This window comes from Pyrus communis, chromosome 11 (assembly GCF_041283825.1).
Source record: "Pyrus communis isolate YQ-2024b chromosome 11, ASM4128382v1, whole genome shotgun sequence".
Taxonomy (NCBI): domain Eukaryota; kingdom Viridiplantae; phylum Streptophyta; class Magnoliopsida; order Rosales; family Rosaceae; genus Pyrus; species Pyrus communis.
The window spans coordinates 19,636,209-19,650,901 of record NC_142575.1 but is presented as its reverse complement, the minus strand read 5'-3'; the positions used below and the strand labels follow the sequence as shown (position 1 = coordinate 19,650,901).

The 14,693-nt window shown below is 36.0% G+C and overlaps 1 protein-coding gene across 11 annotated transcripts; it reads left to right on the top strand.

Annotated features, from left to right (window-relative positions):
* The first annotated feature begins 2,943 nt into the window (after window positions 1–2,943).
* Window positions 2,944–11,873, top strand: LOC148693015 (dihydropyrimidinase-like). 11 transcript variants are annotated; one of them, XM_088679957.1, is made up of 11 exons: window positions 2,944–3,189; window positions 5,186–6,735; window positions 6,822–6,992; window positions 8,054–8,105; window positions 8,352–8,591; window positions 8,677–8,855; window positions 9,344–9,463; window positions 10,410–10,488; window positions 10,750–10,889; window positions 11,015–11,170; window positions 11,289–11,873. In XM_088679957.1, exons 2-5 carry the CDS (start codon window positions 6,643–6,645, stop codon window positions 8,420–8,422), a joined length of 387 nt encoding a protein of 128 aa, XP_088536083.1. In that variant the 5' UTR covers window positions 2,944–3,189; window positions 5,186–6,642; the 3' UTR covers window positions 8,423–8,591; window positions 8,677–8,855; window positions 9,344–9,463; window positions 10,410–10,488; window positions 10,750–10,889; window positions 11,015–11,170; window positions 11,289–11,873. The 11 variants fall into 11 exon arrangements, with proteins under 11 accessions (XP_088536083.1, XP_088536081.1, XP_088536082.1 ...); XM_088679955.1 differs by having other exon boundaries at window positions 10,410–10,889; XM_088679956.1 differs by having other exon boundaries at window positions 9,344–10,488.
* Window positions 11,874–14,693: the final 2,820 nt, after the last annotated feature.

The window sequence follows — 14,693 nt, the reverse complement described above, 5'->3', positions numbered from 1 at the left end:
GTATCATACTTTTTGCCTATCTCTTCATTTGTGATTTCTCTTGCCTGCAAGACAAGGAGAAAGAGAATAATCAATCGGAATCTGAAATTAAACTTTCGCCCTAAAACTAATTGCCTGGAACTTTTGCCTGATTTTTCACCTTGTATTGCTCCCATGTTATCATCTTTAATTACTGTTAGAGCCAAAGTTTCAAGTCAACAATGCCGCATAACAGTCAGTATGATGTTTATCTTTATATTGAAGCTACCAAGCATGGATGAGTCACTAAGAAGTAATGTTTTAAAAGATCATTCAAAGGAAAAGGTTGCACACCACTTCTGTTATATAAAAAGCTGAAGGATCAACGTTGAACCCTATAAGTCCAAAAAGAGAGAATGGGTAGCTGACTAAGTGAATGGAAGACCAAAGTTCAATGATGGGAATCCTACTTACATCCTCAACAAACTCTAAGTCTATGACGGCCAAATGACAAGAATGACTTTAGCTATTATTCTATCTCACCAGTCTGCATCATTAATTATGATATACAAAAGGTAATATAATCTTCACAATTACGTTTAATTACCAAATATATTAACAAGTTATAATGATGCCACATGGATTGAACTTTCAATAAAACTATCCATGGACTTGGCACTACTAAATTGTTGCACGCCCGAAGCATAAGAGTCGTTGCATGGATTCAAGTTCTAAAAGTACAATCCATGGACATGACAACTTTAATATATTTCATGCATGAAGCATGATAGAAGTATAGGTTCAAATGATTCAATTCCCCGGAAGTGGAGATTAAAAATTCAAGCTTTATAACGCTTTAGATGAGATTATGATCCAAATTTTCCAAACAATTCATCTGATAAGAGATGACTGTCTTAGAAGAAATAATGTAAAGCCCCTAAAGAGGCAAGGATATCCAAAGTAATGAAATATGCATGCATATGCACATGAGAATTATGAGATCACAAATTGATGATAACCAATGTTAATTTTGACTAGATTCATCAATAAGTTGTGTTGATATTGAGCCACATTCTTTTGTTCATTGACGAGAAGAAAATATATTATTGGCCAAAATGGAAGGAGTCAATTCCAATACAATTTAGTATACACGCGTAAAAATGTACCTATAGTACAATCCACTAAATGATGTTGAACCCAGAAGGTTACATATGGGCATTTGTAATATAGTGAAGTACACTCACACGATAGGACACATGGTTCCTAGTTGAAACCTGAAATTGTGATATACTCCTATAACCATGATTTCCCATTGTGAAAATTGTTCATTTCACTGGAGAATTATATATGATGTGAAGGCTTATGGAATGCCGGAAGCATATCTTCATAAGTATTCCCTCAAGTATACATAGAAACAAATTGCTTTGTATAAATTTTAAATAAGAATGTGTCATGAAGTGTAGGAAATCCCTGAAGGATTCAAATTGCTTAAGGTAAGCCCTAAAAATATAAAGCACAAATTATGTACTCAATACCGATGGATGGTATCAATTGCCTTATTAAGTACTTTCATTATAATATTGTTGCAACATACTAAATCTCTTGCAAGAGTTGATATTAGATTGGGACTCTTGAAGAGTCTAGAAAAATTATAAAGTTTCAGAATGAATATTGTCTTGAGCTGCAGATCGAACAATATGCCAAAAACGAATTCTTATCCACCAAAAGGTTTATGGTATTAAAAGCTATGTGGTTTGAAGATCATGAGTTGAACACTCAAATGGTTAATTAATTTTTAGGCACTAAGAAAGATCATTCATTCTCATGAGGGAAATGATAAATTGATATTTGGTACCGAAGTACTACATCTTAGCAAAGTACATGCCTTATTGTATTCAGCAAAATACACTGAATCAGTTATTACATTTCTTGTGAAGCACAATATTAACAAATGCGTATTGAAATGAAATAAAGTTTATCTATTGATATCTCCAAGAAATTATAGACATGTGCTTATTCTATTCCAAAGAACTCACCAAAAGCTATGGTCCTATTAGGCAAGCAAAATTTGAATATCTATCTAGCCTACATACAGATCGCTCACATAAAGGATTTATATTTACATATGGAAATAAAGTAATCCAACAACGGTCAATGAAGCAAAGTTTTAATGTGGCAACCGATATGACGTATGGGCATCCAATGCGGAGTGTTGTAAAAGCAACGTGAATTCCCTTTATAGAAGCAGTACCCACTTGAAGGCTTTGGACATCAAGTCGTATTTGGTAGGTTCATCACCTCACTTGTGTATTTAATATTATTAACTAATGAAAATGTGAGGCATAATGAAGAAAAGATAGTTGGCCATCTGCCTATAAAACCAAGAGAAGTAGCACAAGGAGTAGAAGAGAAGATATGGAAGAAAGAAAAGAAATAAAGGAGAGAAAAGAATGGCTAGAGAGATAGAGAGAAAAATGGTGATAATTGAGAATTATTTTTGTACTCCTATTGTTTCAGATAATCAGGAAAAATAGTACTGTTGCCTCGAGAACGTAAGCACACTTATCGAACCTCGTAAATATTGAATTTATTTCCTTTATATTGCACTGTACACATATCCTCAATTTCACAACAAAAAGATAACTTTGAATCAGTTATTGCTCTTCTCATATCAAAGGAAATAATGGCTATTCCTTTTTTATTTTTCATACAACCCGTTAAAATATAAAAAAATGACTAATATATTATCGTTTTTTTATTCAAAAAATAATTAAGAAGAATGACATGGCAGAAATTGGGGTGAATTACAACGGTCGAATATCTTTATGTGAAATATCCAATGATTGTGGGCAGACTTAGAGTTAGAGAGCTAGTACAAATAGACATGCATTTTAAGCAGTACAGAGTAGTACTCACCCCCCAAATCCTAACATGTACTGCGGTGTAGTACAAGTACAATTGAGTGAAGTACTCTGTTCAGCCGGGGATATAAAACCCACGGGATATCACTTGTGGTATCACCAAGCGGTCCGCATAAGCCATATGTCAAAAGGGTAGAGGAGTCCCACGGGGGTAACCTGAGATCACATACATGCAGGATCTCCAGAACCCCAAGCCACTGGTGTTCATGGCCTTCAACGTGTTCTCAGGTCGCCCCTGCAGGGCTTCCCTCTACTACACGATCATGCTTAATAAGGATTTGACGAGAAAACGTCCTCCCCTGGATTGCAAGTAATTTTTTATACAAATCTTGTCATTGTATTTGAGGTAAATAGCTAATATATTTGTAATTCGTGAATGTACTAGTGCTTGCTGACATTGGTACAACTTCTCTTGAATATCAAAGCACAATGCGTTGATGAACTGAAATGCTCCACCTGCCAACTTTATGAAACTGAACACTGATTGTTTCAGGTATATATGCTTCGCAATGTTCCGAATAGCAATAGGCATCGATATAAAGAGAAAATATGACACCGAATATGACTAGAAACATTATTCAATGATTTTTTATTTTCCCTTTGTCTTTCATCGGTTGTATTTCTCTTTTCTCTTTCATCCTGCTTTTTCCATTTAATTGTTTATATATCATCATGTTAAACTTCTTGTACTGTTCGATGCATATTTACATTTTTTTTTTCATTATCTTTCCAGTTTCCACAGTCTAAATCCCCAATTTGCATTATTTTATTTTATTTTTTGGATTTTCACAGTTGGCATTGGTGAAATTGTCCCAGTGTTTTATAAGTAGGTGTTGCTTGTTTAATAAAGGCAAACCTTTGGTTGACCAAGAAAAAAATAAAAAAAAAAATTTAACGAAAAGCTCTTGTACTAGTAGCCCATCCGTTTGGAAATTCCTAATTTTGCAATATTAGTGCAGGGAGTATTTACTTTCTTTGGTTTATTCTCCATATATTTATTTTGATATAGGTTGGCCTTAAATCTTACTACAAAATAAGTGTTGGGTCTAAAATTTGAATTCATCCGGAAAATTTGTAAAAAAAATAACCAAAATTTGTACTTCATATATAATTACAGCCATCATTTTAAGTTTATGATAATTATAAATAAAAGTTGATATAAAAGTACTAATATATCCTTAATGACTAAAAACTTCTCCATTAAGAGTGAAAAAACCATAATTTGGAATTTTTAGACGTTACAATTGATGGTTTGATACAGACAGCGTGTTGGAGAGAGAGAGAGGGCAGTGAGGAGAAGGGGTTCCTAGAGAAAATTTCGAGTACAATTTCTGTTGGACTCGCCGCAACTTGGTTTAGTTGTATCTCAGTAAAAGTAGTGTATTAGTAGTGTTTTAACAATTCAGTTGCTCAAAACACGAACACCAGAGGTAGAGGAGAAGAAAGAGTTTTAACTTAAGGTTAATTATGTATTTTTCCCTTTAATTTTGGTTAATTTTATAAGAATTGGAAGCTATATTTCATTAGGTGGATTCCCAAAATAACTATATTTCCTAATTAGTCCTAATAAATAATCTAATTTTCCAACTCCCTTTTTACTTGGGAGTACTGAATACACCCATAATTCTGAGTTTCATGTTACTCTTACTCCTACCAAGATACATGCTAGATCCAGGGTATTCCAATTCGATTGAATGGAATGACAGTTTCTCATTTGGAATCTATAAAAATAAAATTTTGATCAAATCACACATCGCAATATACTAGGTCTTATAATTATTTAAGAGGTTTATCAAAAAGATTCGCAATATAACTAGAAAGACGTTTCAAATACCACACATGGGTTACTCGGCATGCCAGTTTGATGTAGCCCATTTGATATCTTCGTATTCGAGAATCAACAAATTTGACTCCATACTGTTCACAAAATCTTGGATCTTTTTCCATCTCCAATTACTCGATAATTTCCACAAGCACAAATCTCACTTTTTATAGCCCCAAAAATTCTTTCACAAAATAATCCATCCTTTTTCGGGTTTATTGGTTTTGTAATGAAAAGTATAGGGTTTTCTTAACTCTCCAACAACCTCTCCATTAGGTAGGGGCCCAAGCACTTATTTGGTGAGGAGTAACCAATCAAATTCGAAGTTGTTGATGTTTATACCGATCGATCGTAGAAGAAAATTTTTGATTCTTAATCTTTCTAGATTATGGAAAGGCCATGGCCAAATTTGTAACAAAAGGTGTTTTATTTTTTATTTTTTTATTTTTAAATGTACGATATTTAACAAAAGGTGCTTAAGCAGTTTGGTTTGACGGAAGACACGGCATGTTGGGGTTCATAACTATCCAGACAATTTTGGAGATAAGGTTTTGAAGATTCTGAATGCGGATTGGACATATTGTTGACTTAAATTTGGGTTGTAATGGTACATATGGAACGCTCTTTTTTTCACATCTAATGTTTCCCAATTGATTTTCTTTGTGAATGTTTTTTAACGAGGCCCACATTGCATGCATGTCTGCGAGTTCTTTTGGCATTGGAAGACCTATTGCAGATAGGATTGATTGTTTGTGTATCTTTTACTTTTTTTTGTTATGTCCCGTAATAATATCTCATGGTATTTAAATAAAACATCTATTCCATAAAAATTGGCTAATGAGAACACCTTCATAACGAATTCGAATGCATATCGACTTTGAGTCACCAAAACAAATCGACAACATACCAAAGCAAACTAAAAAAAAACCTTTATTTTTGCATAGATTTGCAAAACCATCCTCTAGCGTCGTATCATCACCTTCTTACATGTCAAAACATGTGTCACAAAATGGATGTGTCTAGATCCTAACCCTCAAAGGATTGAGGAGGAATTCCTTAAATTGCCTCATGATGATTCACTACATTTCGTACTTATGATCAAAATATTCATATTATAATCACTAACTTTACCAAAAATCAATTATAACTAAGATTGTTTTCATTAGTTATCAAACAGTACAAATATAAACTGATTTAGTAAAAACATAACAAATTGTCTATTTATTTGGTACAATTATTTGACTAAACATTATTAGTTTTATTGATTTTTACAGAGATGATTTGTAATATGAACAATTATTATAAACACAGAATTATGTAAATAGACCACCAGGTATTTTGAGGAGGCATTCCTCCACAATATTTGAGTAGCCAAGCTCTTCTCATCAAATAATGCATGGTGTACCTCATATTTTTTTATGAACAATACTTGGCTACTTAAGAATGAGTATGAACTTCTGCTCAAACTCTTTGTGAATCACGTAGCTTTGTACTTATGATCATGACTGTTCATATTATGAATCATTATATAAAGGCCATTTATGTAAATATGAATTAAAAATAAGATCATTTAGTCAATCTATTGTAGCAAATATATAAACGGTTCCTAATGCTTTTACCATTTTGTTCATTTATTTTTAAACAGTTTGATGACTAAAAGACCTTAGTTTTAATTGATTTTTGCAGAGGCAGTTTTTATAAAATAATTTATAATATGGTTTTATAAATCGACAACAAATAATTTTGTGTAGACATTCTGATCCTTTTTCAAGTAGACGCCAGGCAATAGGCAACTACTATTCTTTTTCTATTTGAAAGGTACTAAAGAACGACAAGGCGCCCAAAAGCCAAAATGAGAATTTAGAGATCACACTCCCGCATTTTCAGACTTATCACAGGACCCAGAGGTTAAGGAGTAGTGAAGCTTGAAGTATCCAATCCATGGCCTCCAGCTCCAGTCGTCAACGGCTCGTCTCTGTGTTGCTTTTGTTTCTTCTTCTCTTCTCCTTCTCCTCGATCTTGGAATCAAGCCAGGTATTCACTTTCCGTTTGGTTCCCGAGAAAATTAAAAAGAAAAACCTCAGTCCTTTTGACTACTTTGTTATTTTAACGTGTTTCAGTTCTGTGATGCTGGAATTGGACATGGTGAGTCGACCTGTGGGGTATCGTCGTCGTCGTCGTCCACCAAGCTGTTGATCAAAGGCGGGACTGTAGTGAATGTTCATGACATGCAGGTCGCTGATGTTTATGTGCAGGGTGGAATCAATGTTACTGTTAAGCCTATTATTAAGGTGTAATATTCATTCTTTCTTCTTTCTTTATTTGTATTCTTGTTTTTGTCAAAATTGAACTTATTCATGGGTTGTTAATTATGCTGGCTGCCCATTGAGTTTCAAAACATAATTTTTTGAGGGTTGAATCTAAAAATATATTAGTATTTTTTTTCTTTATATATTTGTTTCTAGTTGAGATATTGGGATTTTTCAGGTTTGCTGGATATACTTTGTATTGGCTGTTAGTTGCTCAGTCCCTTAAAACAAGTTTCCATCTAGTTTCTTTCTTAGTTCTGGACTACTGGATCAATGGAATCCATTGTCACCCTTCTATTTTCCGCCCGATAAAGTACCATAAGTTAATGTGATTATAGGAGGACCTTTTAGCCTGTTAGTGTAATTCATTCAACTAGTTTTATGGTGGTGACTTTAGGCACAATGGATATCGTTACTTCTCAACCCACCCCCTCGAAATCCCATGATATTTTTTTGGAAAAATCTTGAAAATGTTCAACACCTGTGATGTGCATCTGTATTTAAAGATGTATTTGTAAGTTTAGGGAGAAATTTGATCTTGTTTTATTGTGGAAGTTGGTTGACAAGATTGTTCAAATTTGGTTGCGAGGTAGGTTCCTCCATTTTGTGTCATTTTTCTTGTATTTGTTAAAGAGAATGTTGAAGTACGTGTAAGTGGTAAGGCAGCAAATAATTCTCATGTATATGTACATGGATGATGTTATTGGCACTCCAAAAATGTCATCGTCCACTCCTCTATACAAATTTTCCCTTCTGTTTTATATAAATTTGGAGTGTGGGATAATGACCTCTTTCAGAGTGCCAATAACAGGTCCCATATATAATAGACGTTTTTGTGAACAATGTGAGCTTGGCGCAAATCATACTTATGTGTGTATATAACTTCTCATATGCTCCAAGCCTCCGAATGCTTTATGTACTTTTCTTTCCTTTTCTTTATGCTCTACTTGATTTGATGTCAATGTTTTACTCTACTTTTGTTTTTTTCTTTTGTTTTTTGTTTTTTTTTTTTTTTTTTTTTTTTAACCAAATGCCATTGGCAGGTAGGTGATGATGTTATTGTGCTTGATGCCACTGGAAAGCTTGTCATGGCAGGTCATTTTCATACTACACCTATGTAGTAAGATTACTCCTGCTTTTAACTACTCAGAATTGGGGGAGTCTATAATAAGGGACATGATGTGTGATTAGGGAATTGAATTTTTATGTAAAAAGCTCCCAACGCTGTTTTTGGCACAGGGTCTCACCACTCTATCATGTGTCTTCCAGCTGTTCTTGTTATGCAGTATTAAGTATCCTTGTATACTGAATAAAGACTTTCATTATGTAATACCCACCTAGGCATGGAATTCATGGGTACAGAAACCATGGATGATTTCTTCAGTGGTCAGGCCGCAGCATTAGCTGGTTGAACAACAATGCACATCGACTTTGTTTTACAAGTTAATTGAAGTTTATTGTCAGGGTGGGAAGCTTATGAAAAAAAAATCTACGGAGTCCTGCATGGGTTATGTTTTCCATATGGCAATTACAAAACGGGTTGAACTTCAAAAGAAATGGAAATAATGGTCAAAAAGAAAGGTAGGCTCTTATAGTAGTTCCAGCTTTTATTAAGTGGGGTTAATTATTGACGATGCTATTTATGTAATTCGTATCCTATACTCAGGTATAAACTCCAATTTTTCATGGCCTACCAGGGCTCCTTCATGGTCAATGATGAGCTTCTACTAGAAGGGTTCACGGAGTGTAAGTCTCTTGGTGCGTTAGCTATGCATGAAGAAAATGGAGATGCTGTATTGAAGGACAGAGAAGAATGATAGACATGCTCTTTCAAGGCCCCCAGTGGTAATTATAGAAGTAAATTATTCATGCAAACATAATTTGGATAAAATGAAAATTTCTCTCAAGTTTAACTATGCTGTATGAGTTACCGCTTCTGTTGCATGGCCTTGTGGCAATATAAACATACAATTTTATTAATCTTACAAATCAGTAGTCTGCCTGCTATATCAGGTCCATCTTATGTGTAAAAGAATTTTGTTTTGAGGGTCTTACTATCTTTGAGAGACTACTACAACAAGCAGGATAGGTGCTTCTATATTATCCCCTCTTCAGCTGCATGCAAAGTAATAATTGTCTTAATACCGGTTCTATTAGGACATGAATATGAGACTATTTAAGCACTTATGCTTTTATGTTGATGTCATATTGATGGCAATTCATTTGGTAAATTTGTTCTTCCTATTATGTTGTTCTTTTAGTTATCTAATAGTTATTTCCAAGTTTATGAATCGCGCATGGTAATGTCTGATTCAATATAAGTGCCCATGCAGCTGGAAGGAGAGGCAACTGCTTGAGCAATTCGACTTGCAGGTTTTGTGAATACTCCCCTTATGTACTTAACGTGATGAGCATTCATGCTATGGAAGAAATTTCTAAAGCTCGCAAATCAGGTCCATAGTATCTTATATTTCTTGTTGTGTTACATTTATTTCTCAGCAGCTTTAGCTTTCTTCTGTTGGTTTGGAACTATCTTGTTCTTGGTAACTAGAAGCTCTACCATTTCATTTGTTGGTTCTCCAAATTCTTGGATTGGCTGCTTCAGTAACTCTGTAGTAGATCATGGTATTCAACCAATTTCATCCTCTCTTTTTGTTTTGTCCGAACCAAGTTCATCGTCTAAAATTATTGTTTCATGTCTTAATCATGTTCGATCATCCTTTCCCAAAGTTCCAAATGTGATTTGGACCGAGTTCTTATTTTTCGGTTAAAAATACTGAGTTGTTGAAAGGGTTCCATATATAGTATTGCAAGAGTTTATGCATCAAGCCAGAGTGCAATTTGGCACGTGAAAAGAATTTCTTATCCATGCTGGTGTAGTTTTCAGTAGTTCTAAGAAGTGACCATTATTAGACTTGTCAATTGGGATATGTGCCTCTTCATCATATCCTAGATCAAAAAGATAAAATGAAGACTTAACAGAAAGAGTACAATGAACAAACTAAGAGAATAAGTTGCAAAATAAATGTGGTTAATAAAGAGCGAAGAAGCTCATTAAAATTGAATATTATCTTTTCTACAATTTTTTTTCCATCGGTTATTTTGAATAAGTCATTTCATTATGCGTCCTCAAACTGTTAGTTTTGAGTTAAGTACACTCCAAATATATCTTCCTGACAGAACACCCTATTTGTTTGTTTTTTAACTTCATCTGGGAAGAAAAATAAATGACTACTAAATTGCAGCGCAGAAAGTGATTGGCGAGACAGTAGTTTCTGGGTTTGTGCTTAATGATTCTTGGCTTTGCGATACCAACTTTATCACTGCTGCTAAGTAGGAATTCTCTCTATTTAATTTATGGTACGTTCTGCCAATCAATAGAGCTATGTTATGTTTCAGGCATGTCATGAGTCCTTCTATAAGGGCAGCAGGGCATGACAAAGCTGTTCAAGTTGCTATTTCAATGGGAGTTCTGCAGGTTTTTCTTATTGCCACCTTATTTTGGGAACTATCTGATTTGGTCCGCAGGGCCTCTTGGTAATGTTGTGATTTATTCCCTTGTATAAGGAGTTACTGTAAATAAAATGACAAGTTTATGGTTGTCCCTTGACAGTATTCAGAGCCAGATTTTGACCTAATATCTAGAGTACTTATAATTTTCAGTCGCCTAAACTTTTAGTGAACAAATTTGTTTTATGAAAATATGGATGCTTCTGAAGATAGATTCTGCAATGTGCAGCTTGTAGGAACGGATCGTTGCATCTTCAATTCAACACAGAAGGCTCTTTTGGATAATGTTTTTTTTTGTAAATGATGCTACTCTCAGGAATCTGGTCAAATTTCTCTCACTGATTATGTATGGTTGACGAATACTGAATGGTATGCTTGCTGTGGTTTCCTTGTTTATTATATGATTCCGAACTTCAAAGATAAGTTTTACTACATAATATTCATTGTGCTGTCTAAATGATGTGAAACTGATTTCAATGTCAACGGTACTTCAGTGCTAGGGCTTTCAATATATCTCCTAGGAAGGGAGGAGTTCGCGCAGGTTCTGATGCAGATATAATTATACTAAACCCAAACTCAAGCTTTGGGATCGTGCGAAGTGGCACCACTCTAGAACAGATACCAATGTCTACGAGGGATGGAAAGGGAAGGTAATCATTTTCACATGAGGGATATGCTTGATGAGTCATTGTTATATTATATATTTTACTCTATTCTTGGTATGTTATGGTAGAATTTTGATTATTTTGCTTTATATTTTCAATATAGGACATTCGACTTCGTCTGGATCAAAACACGATCAAACGAACGAATGTTGGAGTGATTCAAATTGGAGGACGTTCATGTGTCCCTTGGCGTGTTCGTGTCAAAATTTCGGCTTTTTTCTACCAAACGGTTATTTTCTAGCGATGGAATAAAGAAGTAGTGCGCAGTGTTGGAAAGTGACGTTTCTGAGCTTAGTTGCGATTTTTGGAGCCCAACCTCTAATGGGTTCGTGGTCTTCTAGAGAAGTGTTCAGAATATTACAAACTTTAAATCCAGCTATATTGGGCTTGTTTTGGGGCAGATATGAGTTCAAAATGTGGCTGTGCAGATTTTGGGCGAATTTTATTATTTAATTAGGGTTATGTTTCCTATTTTATTTTAGTTTATTTGGTTTGCTAGTCTTGATGGAAGACCTTTTATTATGAAGATTTAATTTAGGGATCTTTTGATATAGGCATGCTAGTTTTGAATTTTCTAGATCAAACATTCATGTCTTTTAGTGATTAGATTGAACTTTTTTTTGTCATAATTGTGGTGCTACGTGCACATTATATTGTATCAAATTTCCTATATCTAGCCTTTTGATTACACTCTCCTCCGTTAGAGATAATTCTAACAAAAAAAAAAAATTTGGTTAGATTCAATTTATTTTCACAATAATGCAACAATTTAGTAATAATTATGTACGATCTAAGATATTTTCTTTCTAAAATAGTTTAAAATATTATTAAATCCCCCAAAATCAAACGTACCAAAATAAGTTTTTCTTTTAGTACGTGTTGATCCTAAAAACTACCAAGACTACGTGACGCACAGGCCGAGTAACTAATAAGCTAACTACGTCATTCGGTTGAGTGCGGGGCGTGTCAACTCGTCGGCCGAGCTCGGCTTAGGAGTAAAATTTGTTGGTGTTGCGTTAATCGCGTTGCTGACTTCTTTATCTTGCAACTGCGGCCGAGGAAGGAACAAATCTCGGCCTTTGGATTCTCGAGCCTGAAGACAAGGCTGCTAGTTTTGTGAAGTTCACAAATCGTCAGCGCCGGATTCGGTCACAGTGATTATATTCGTTAGAGTATAAGCACGTCGAATCGACACCAGACTATACGGACATAAGTATTCAAAGGTGATGTATGTCTTGATGGTGAATGTGGTTCAGCCGTCAGAATGCCGAACTCTGAAACTTACTTGTGAGTATCCAATCATTAAATCCCTTAGCGTTCAATACGCTGAATGTCGTAACTCATAACACCTTACTTTGCCGAGAAGGCTAATAAGATGACCTCTGCCAATAAGGATTCGGAAACCCTTCTCGACCAAGATTTGGATAGGTAACCAGTCGGCTTCGACGTAGTGCTGTTTATCCAAACTGAAGGTGCTCCTCAGTCAACTAATTTTACGGCGACAGTACTGTTTATCCAAACTGAAGGTGTTCGCTGGTTGCCTTCATAGTGCTGTTTATCCAAATTGAAGATGTGTCGGTGGGAAAAAGAAAATAAAAAAATCTCAAGATGTTTGAGAGGTTTTGCACAGGGCAGTTGTGTATTCAATTGAAGGTCCTCATTTGTTTCATGATGTCTTGTATTTATATTACTGAATCCTTCTTGAGATCGAGTCAAAATCATATATGGATTGGGACTTCTTATTCCGTTCCAACTCTGCTTCGACCAATCCTGCCCCTATCAGGACTTTGAACTCACCCCTTTTTGAGGCTTTATTCATTGTTGGTGGAGAATCCTAATTGCCCTAAGACTTCCTCAACCCCTTTGCTTATCCGAACTACTCCTTCTTGTGATAGGACTCGACCATCCTTACTGAATGGCCCGGGATCACCATACAGCCCACAGTATTTTTGAAACGGCTTTGGGCTGAGCATAAACCTACACTTGGCCCAGCAATATTATTTTGGACCCAAACATTGCCCCCTCGCTTCTGAGGTCGTCGACTGCCAAACTTTGATCGAATCTTGACCTTGAAGAAGCGAAAGCATCTTTTGCCTTTGGACTTAACTGTTCTCGATAACCATCACCATGCGCATTTATGGCACGATCTTTGTTATTCCCGATGTCCTGCCACGTGTTGATTCTCTAATAAATCTAACAACTCTCAATCATGGCTCTCGAAAACATGTGCCTACGGAAGCGTCTTTTCTTCATCAATGCATTAAATCTGCCGCCGCACGCAATCATGCGTCCTAAAACCTCGAGAACTTTGATCTTATCCTTGGTGGTTTTCGAGATATCCGAAATGATTGGCCATTTCCCGGTCGATTTTTTCCTTCAAATTTTGAAAATTAAAACGTTTGATTTTCCCTCTGAAATGCCTATAAACACTTGAGTTTCCTTTATTTGCATTCTACGCCTTCAGAAACCTCGAACCTCCTCTTGCCATTCTTGCTTTCTTGAAAACAGAAGAATTTAAGCTTTCTTGAAAACAGAAGAATTTAAGCTGATCCCTCACAAACATCTTCGAAACCCACACAAATCTTTGAATCTTCATCAATGGCATCCTTCATTTTGAAGCTCTCTGACGAGTGCAACAAATGTAAGGATTTCATTGACCAGAGCGCCATCAAAACACTGCGCTTCGAGAGTGACTTAAACACCACTCATCAAATTCTAGGCCACTTTTCAAAGACGCAATGCCATCGTGCATCACCAATCTCCTCAAAGAGCAGTGCTTAACATCCTTGCTGCAAGGGTTTGATTGGTCAAAGTGGTGCTTGGCACGACCGCAAGGAGCTTGGCCCTTGACCACTGCAACCTGGGTCGAACGAATGGAAACATTCTTCGGCAAAGAATGGGAAGCTCTTGGTATTTACGATGCCATCAAGCTCTCGACTATGGAGATCACTATGGATAAAGAACTGCTTATGACGGCTCTGAGTTTGTGGTGTTCGGCCACCAACACCATGATCCTTCCTTTTGGCCCTTTTAGCCCTATTGTCCTTGATATTTTAGCTATCCTTGGGACTTCCCAATCTGGCCTCCCAATAGATGTTGCCCTTTCTGGGTGCCCGTCGAATCTCGACCTTAAAGCACTGTTCGACGATCGAGTCGTCAAGACGCTTAGCCGAGGAGGTCAGGAACCTTCAAAAGAAGAAGTTCAAAAATTGCATAAGAACTTTTTCAACTACAACACCCTCATCCTCCACTTCGTCGGTCGTGGGGAGGCGAGTTTGAGGAAAGGCGAGCACAAAACTTTCCTATTCTACTGGTACAACAAGTTTATCTGTTGTACCAAGTCGAATAAATGCTTCGTCGAGAACATGCCGGTAGCTCAAGCCTTGGCTAGTGGTCACTCCTTGGCGCTCAGTCCAGCCATCCTCGCCCATCTCTTCCGTTGTTTGGTCGAAACGACCATCAACAAAATTGACCTACACCAGAATGGACCCCTCTGGGTATTCCAAAT

Coding starts and splice junctions, on each gene's coding strand:
- LOC148693015 (XM_088679952.1), top strand. CDS start 6,643: ATGGCCTCCAGCTCCAGTCGTCAACGGCTCGTCTCTGTGTTGCTTTTG. Junction 6,993..8,053: donor CTGTTAAGCCTATTATTAAG/GTGTAATATTCA, acceptor TGCCATTGGCAG/GTAGGTGATGATGTTATTGT. Junction 8,106..8,351: donor TGGAAAGCTTGTCATGGCAG/GTCATTTTCATA, acceptor ATACCCACCTAG/GCATGGAATTCATGGGTACA.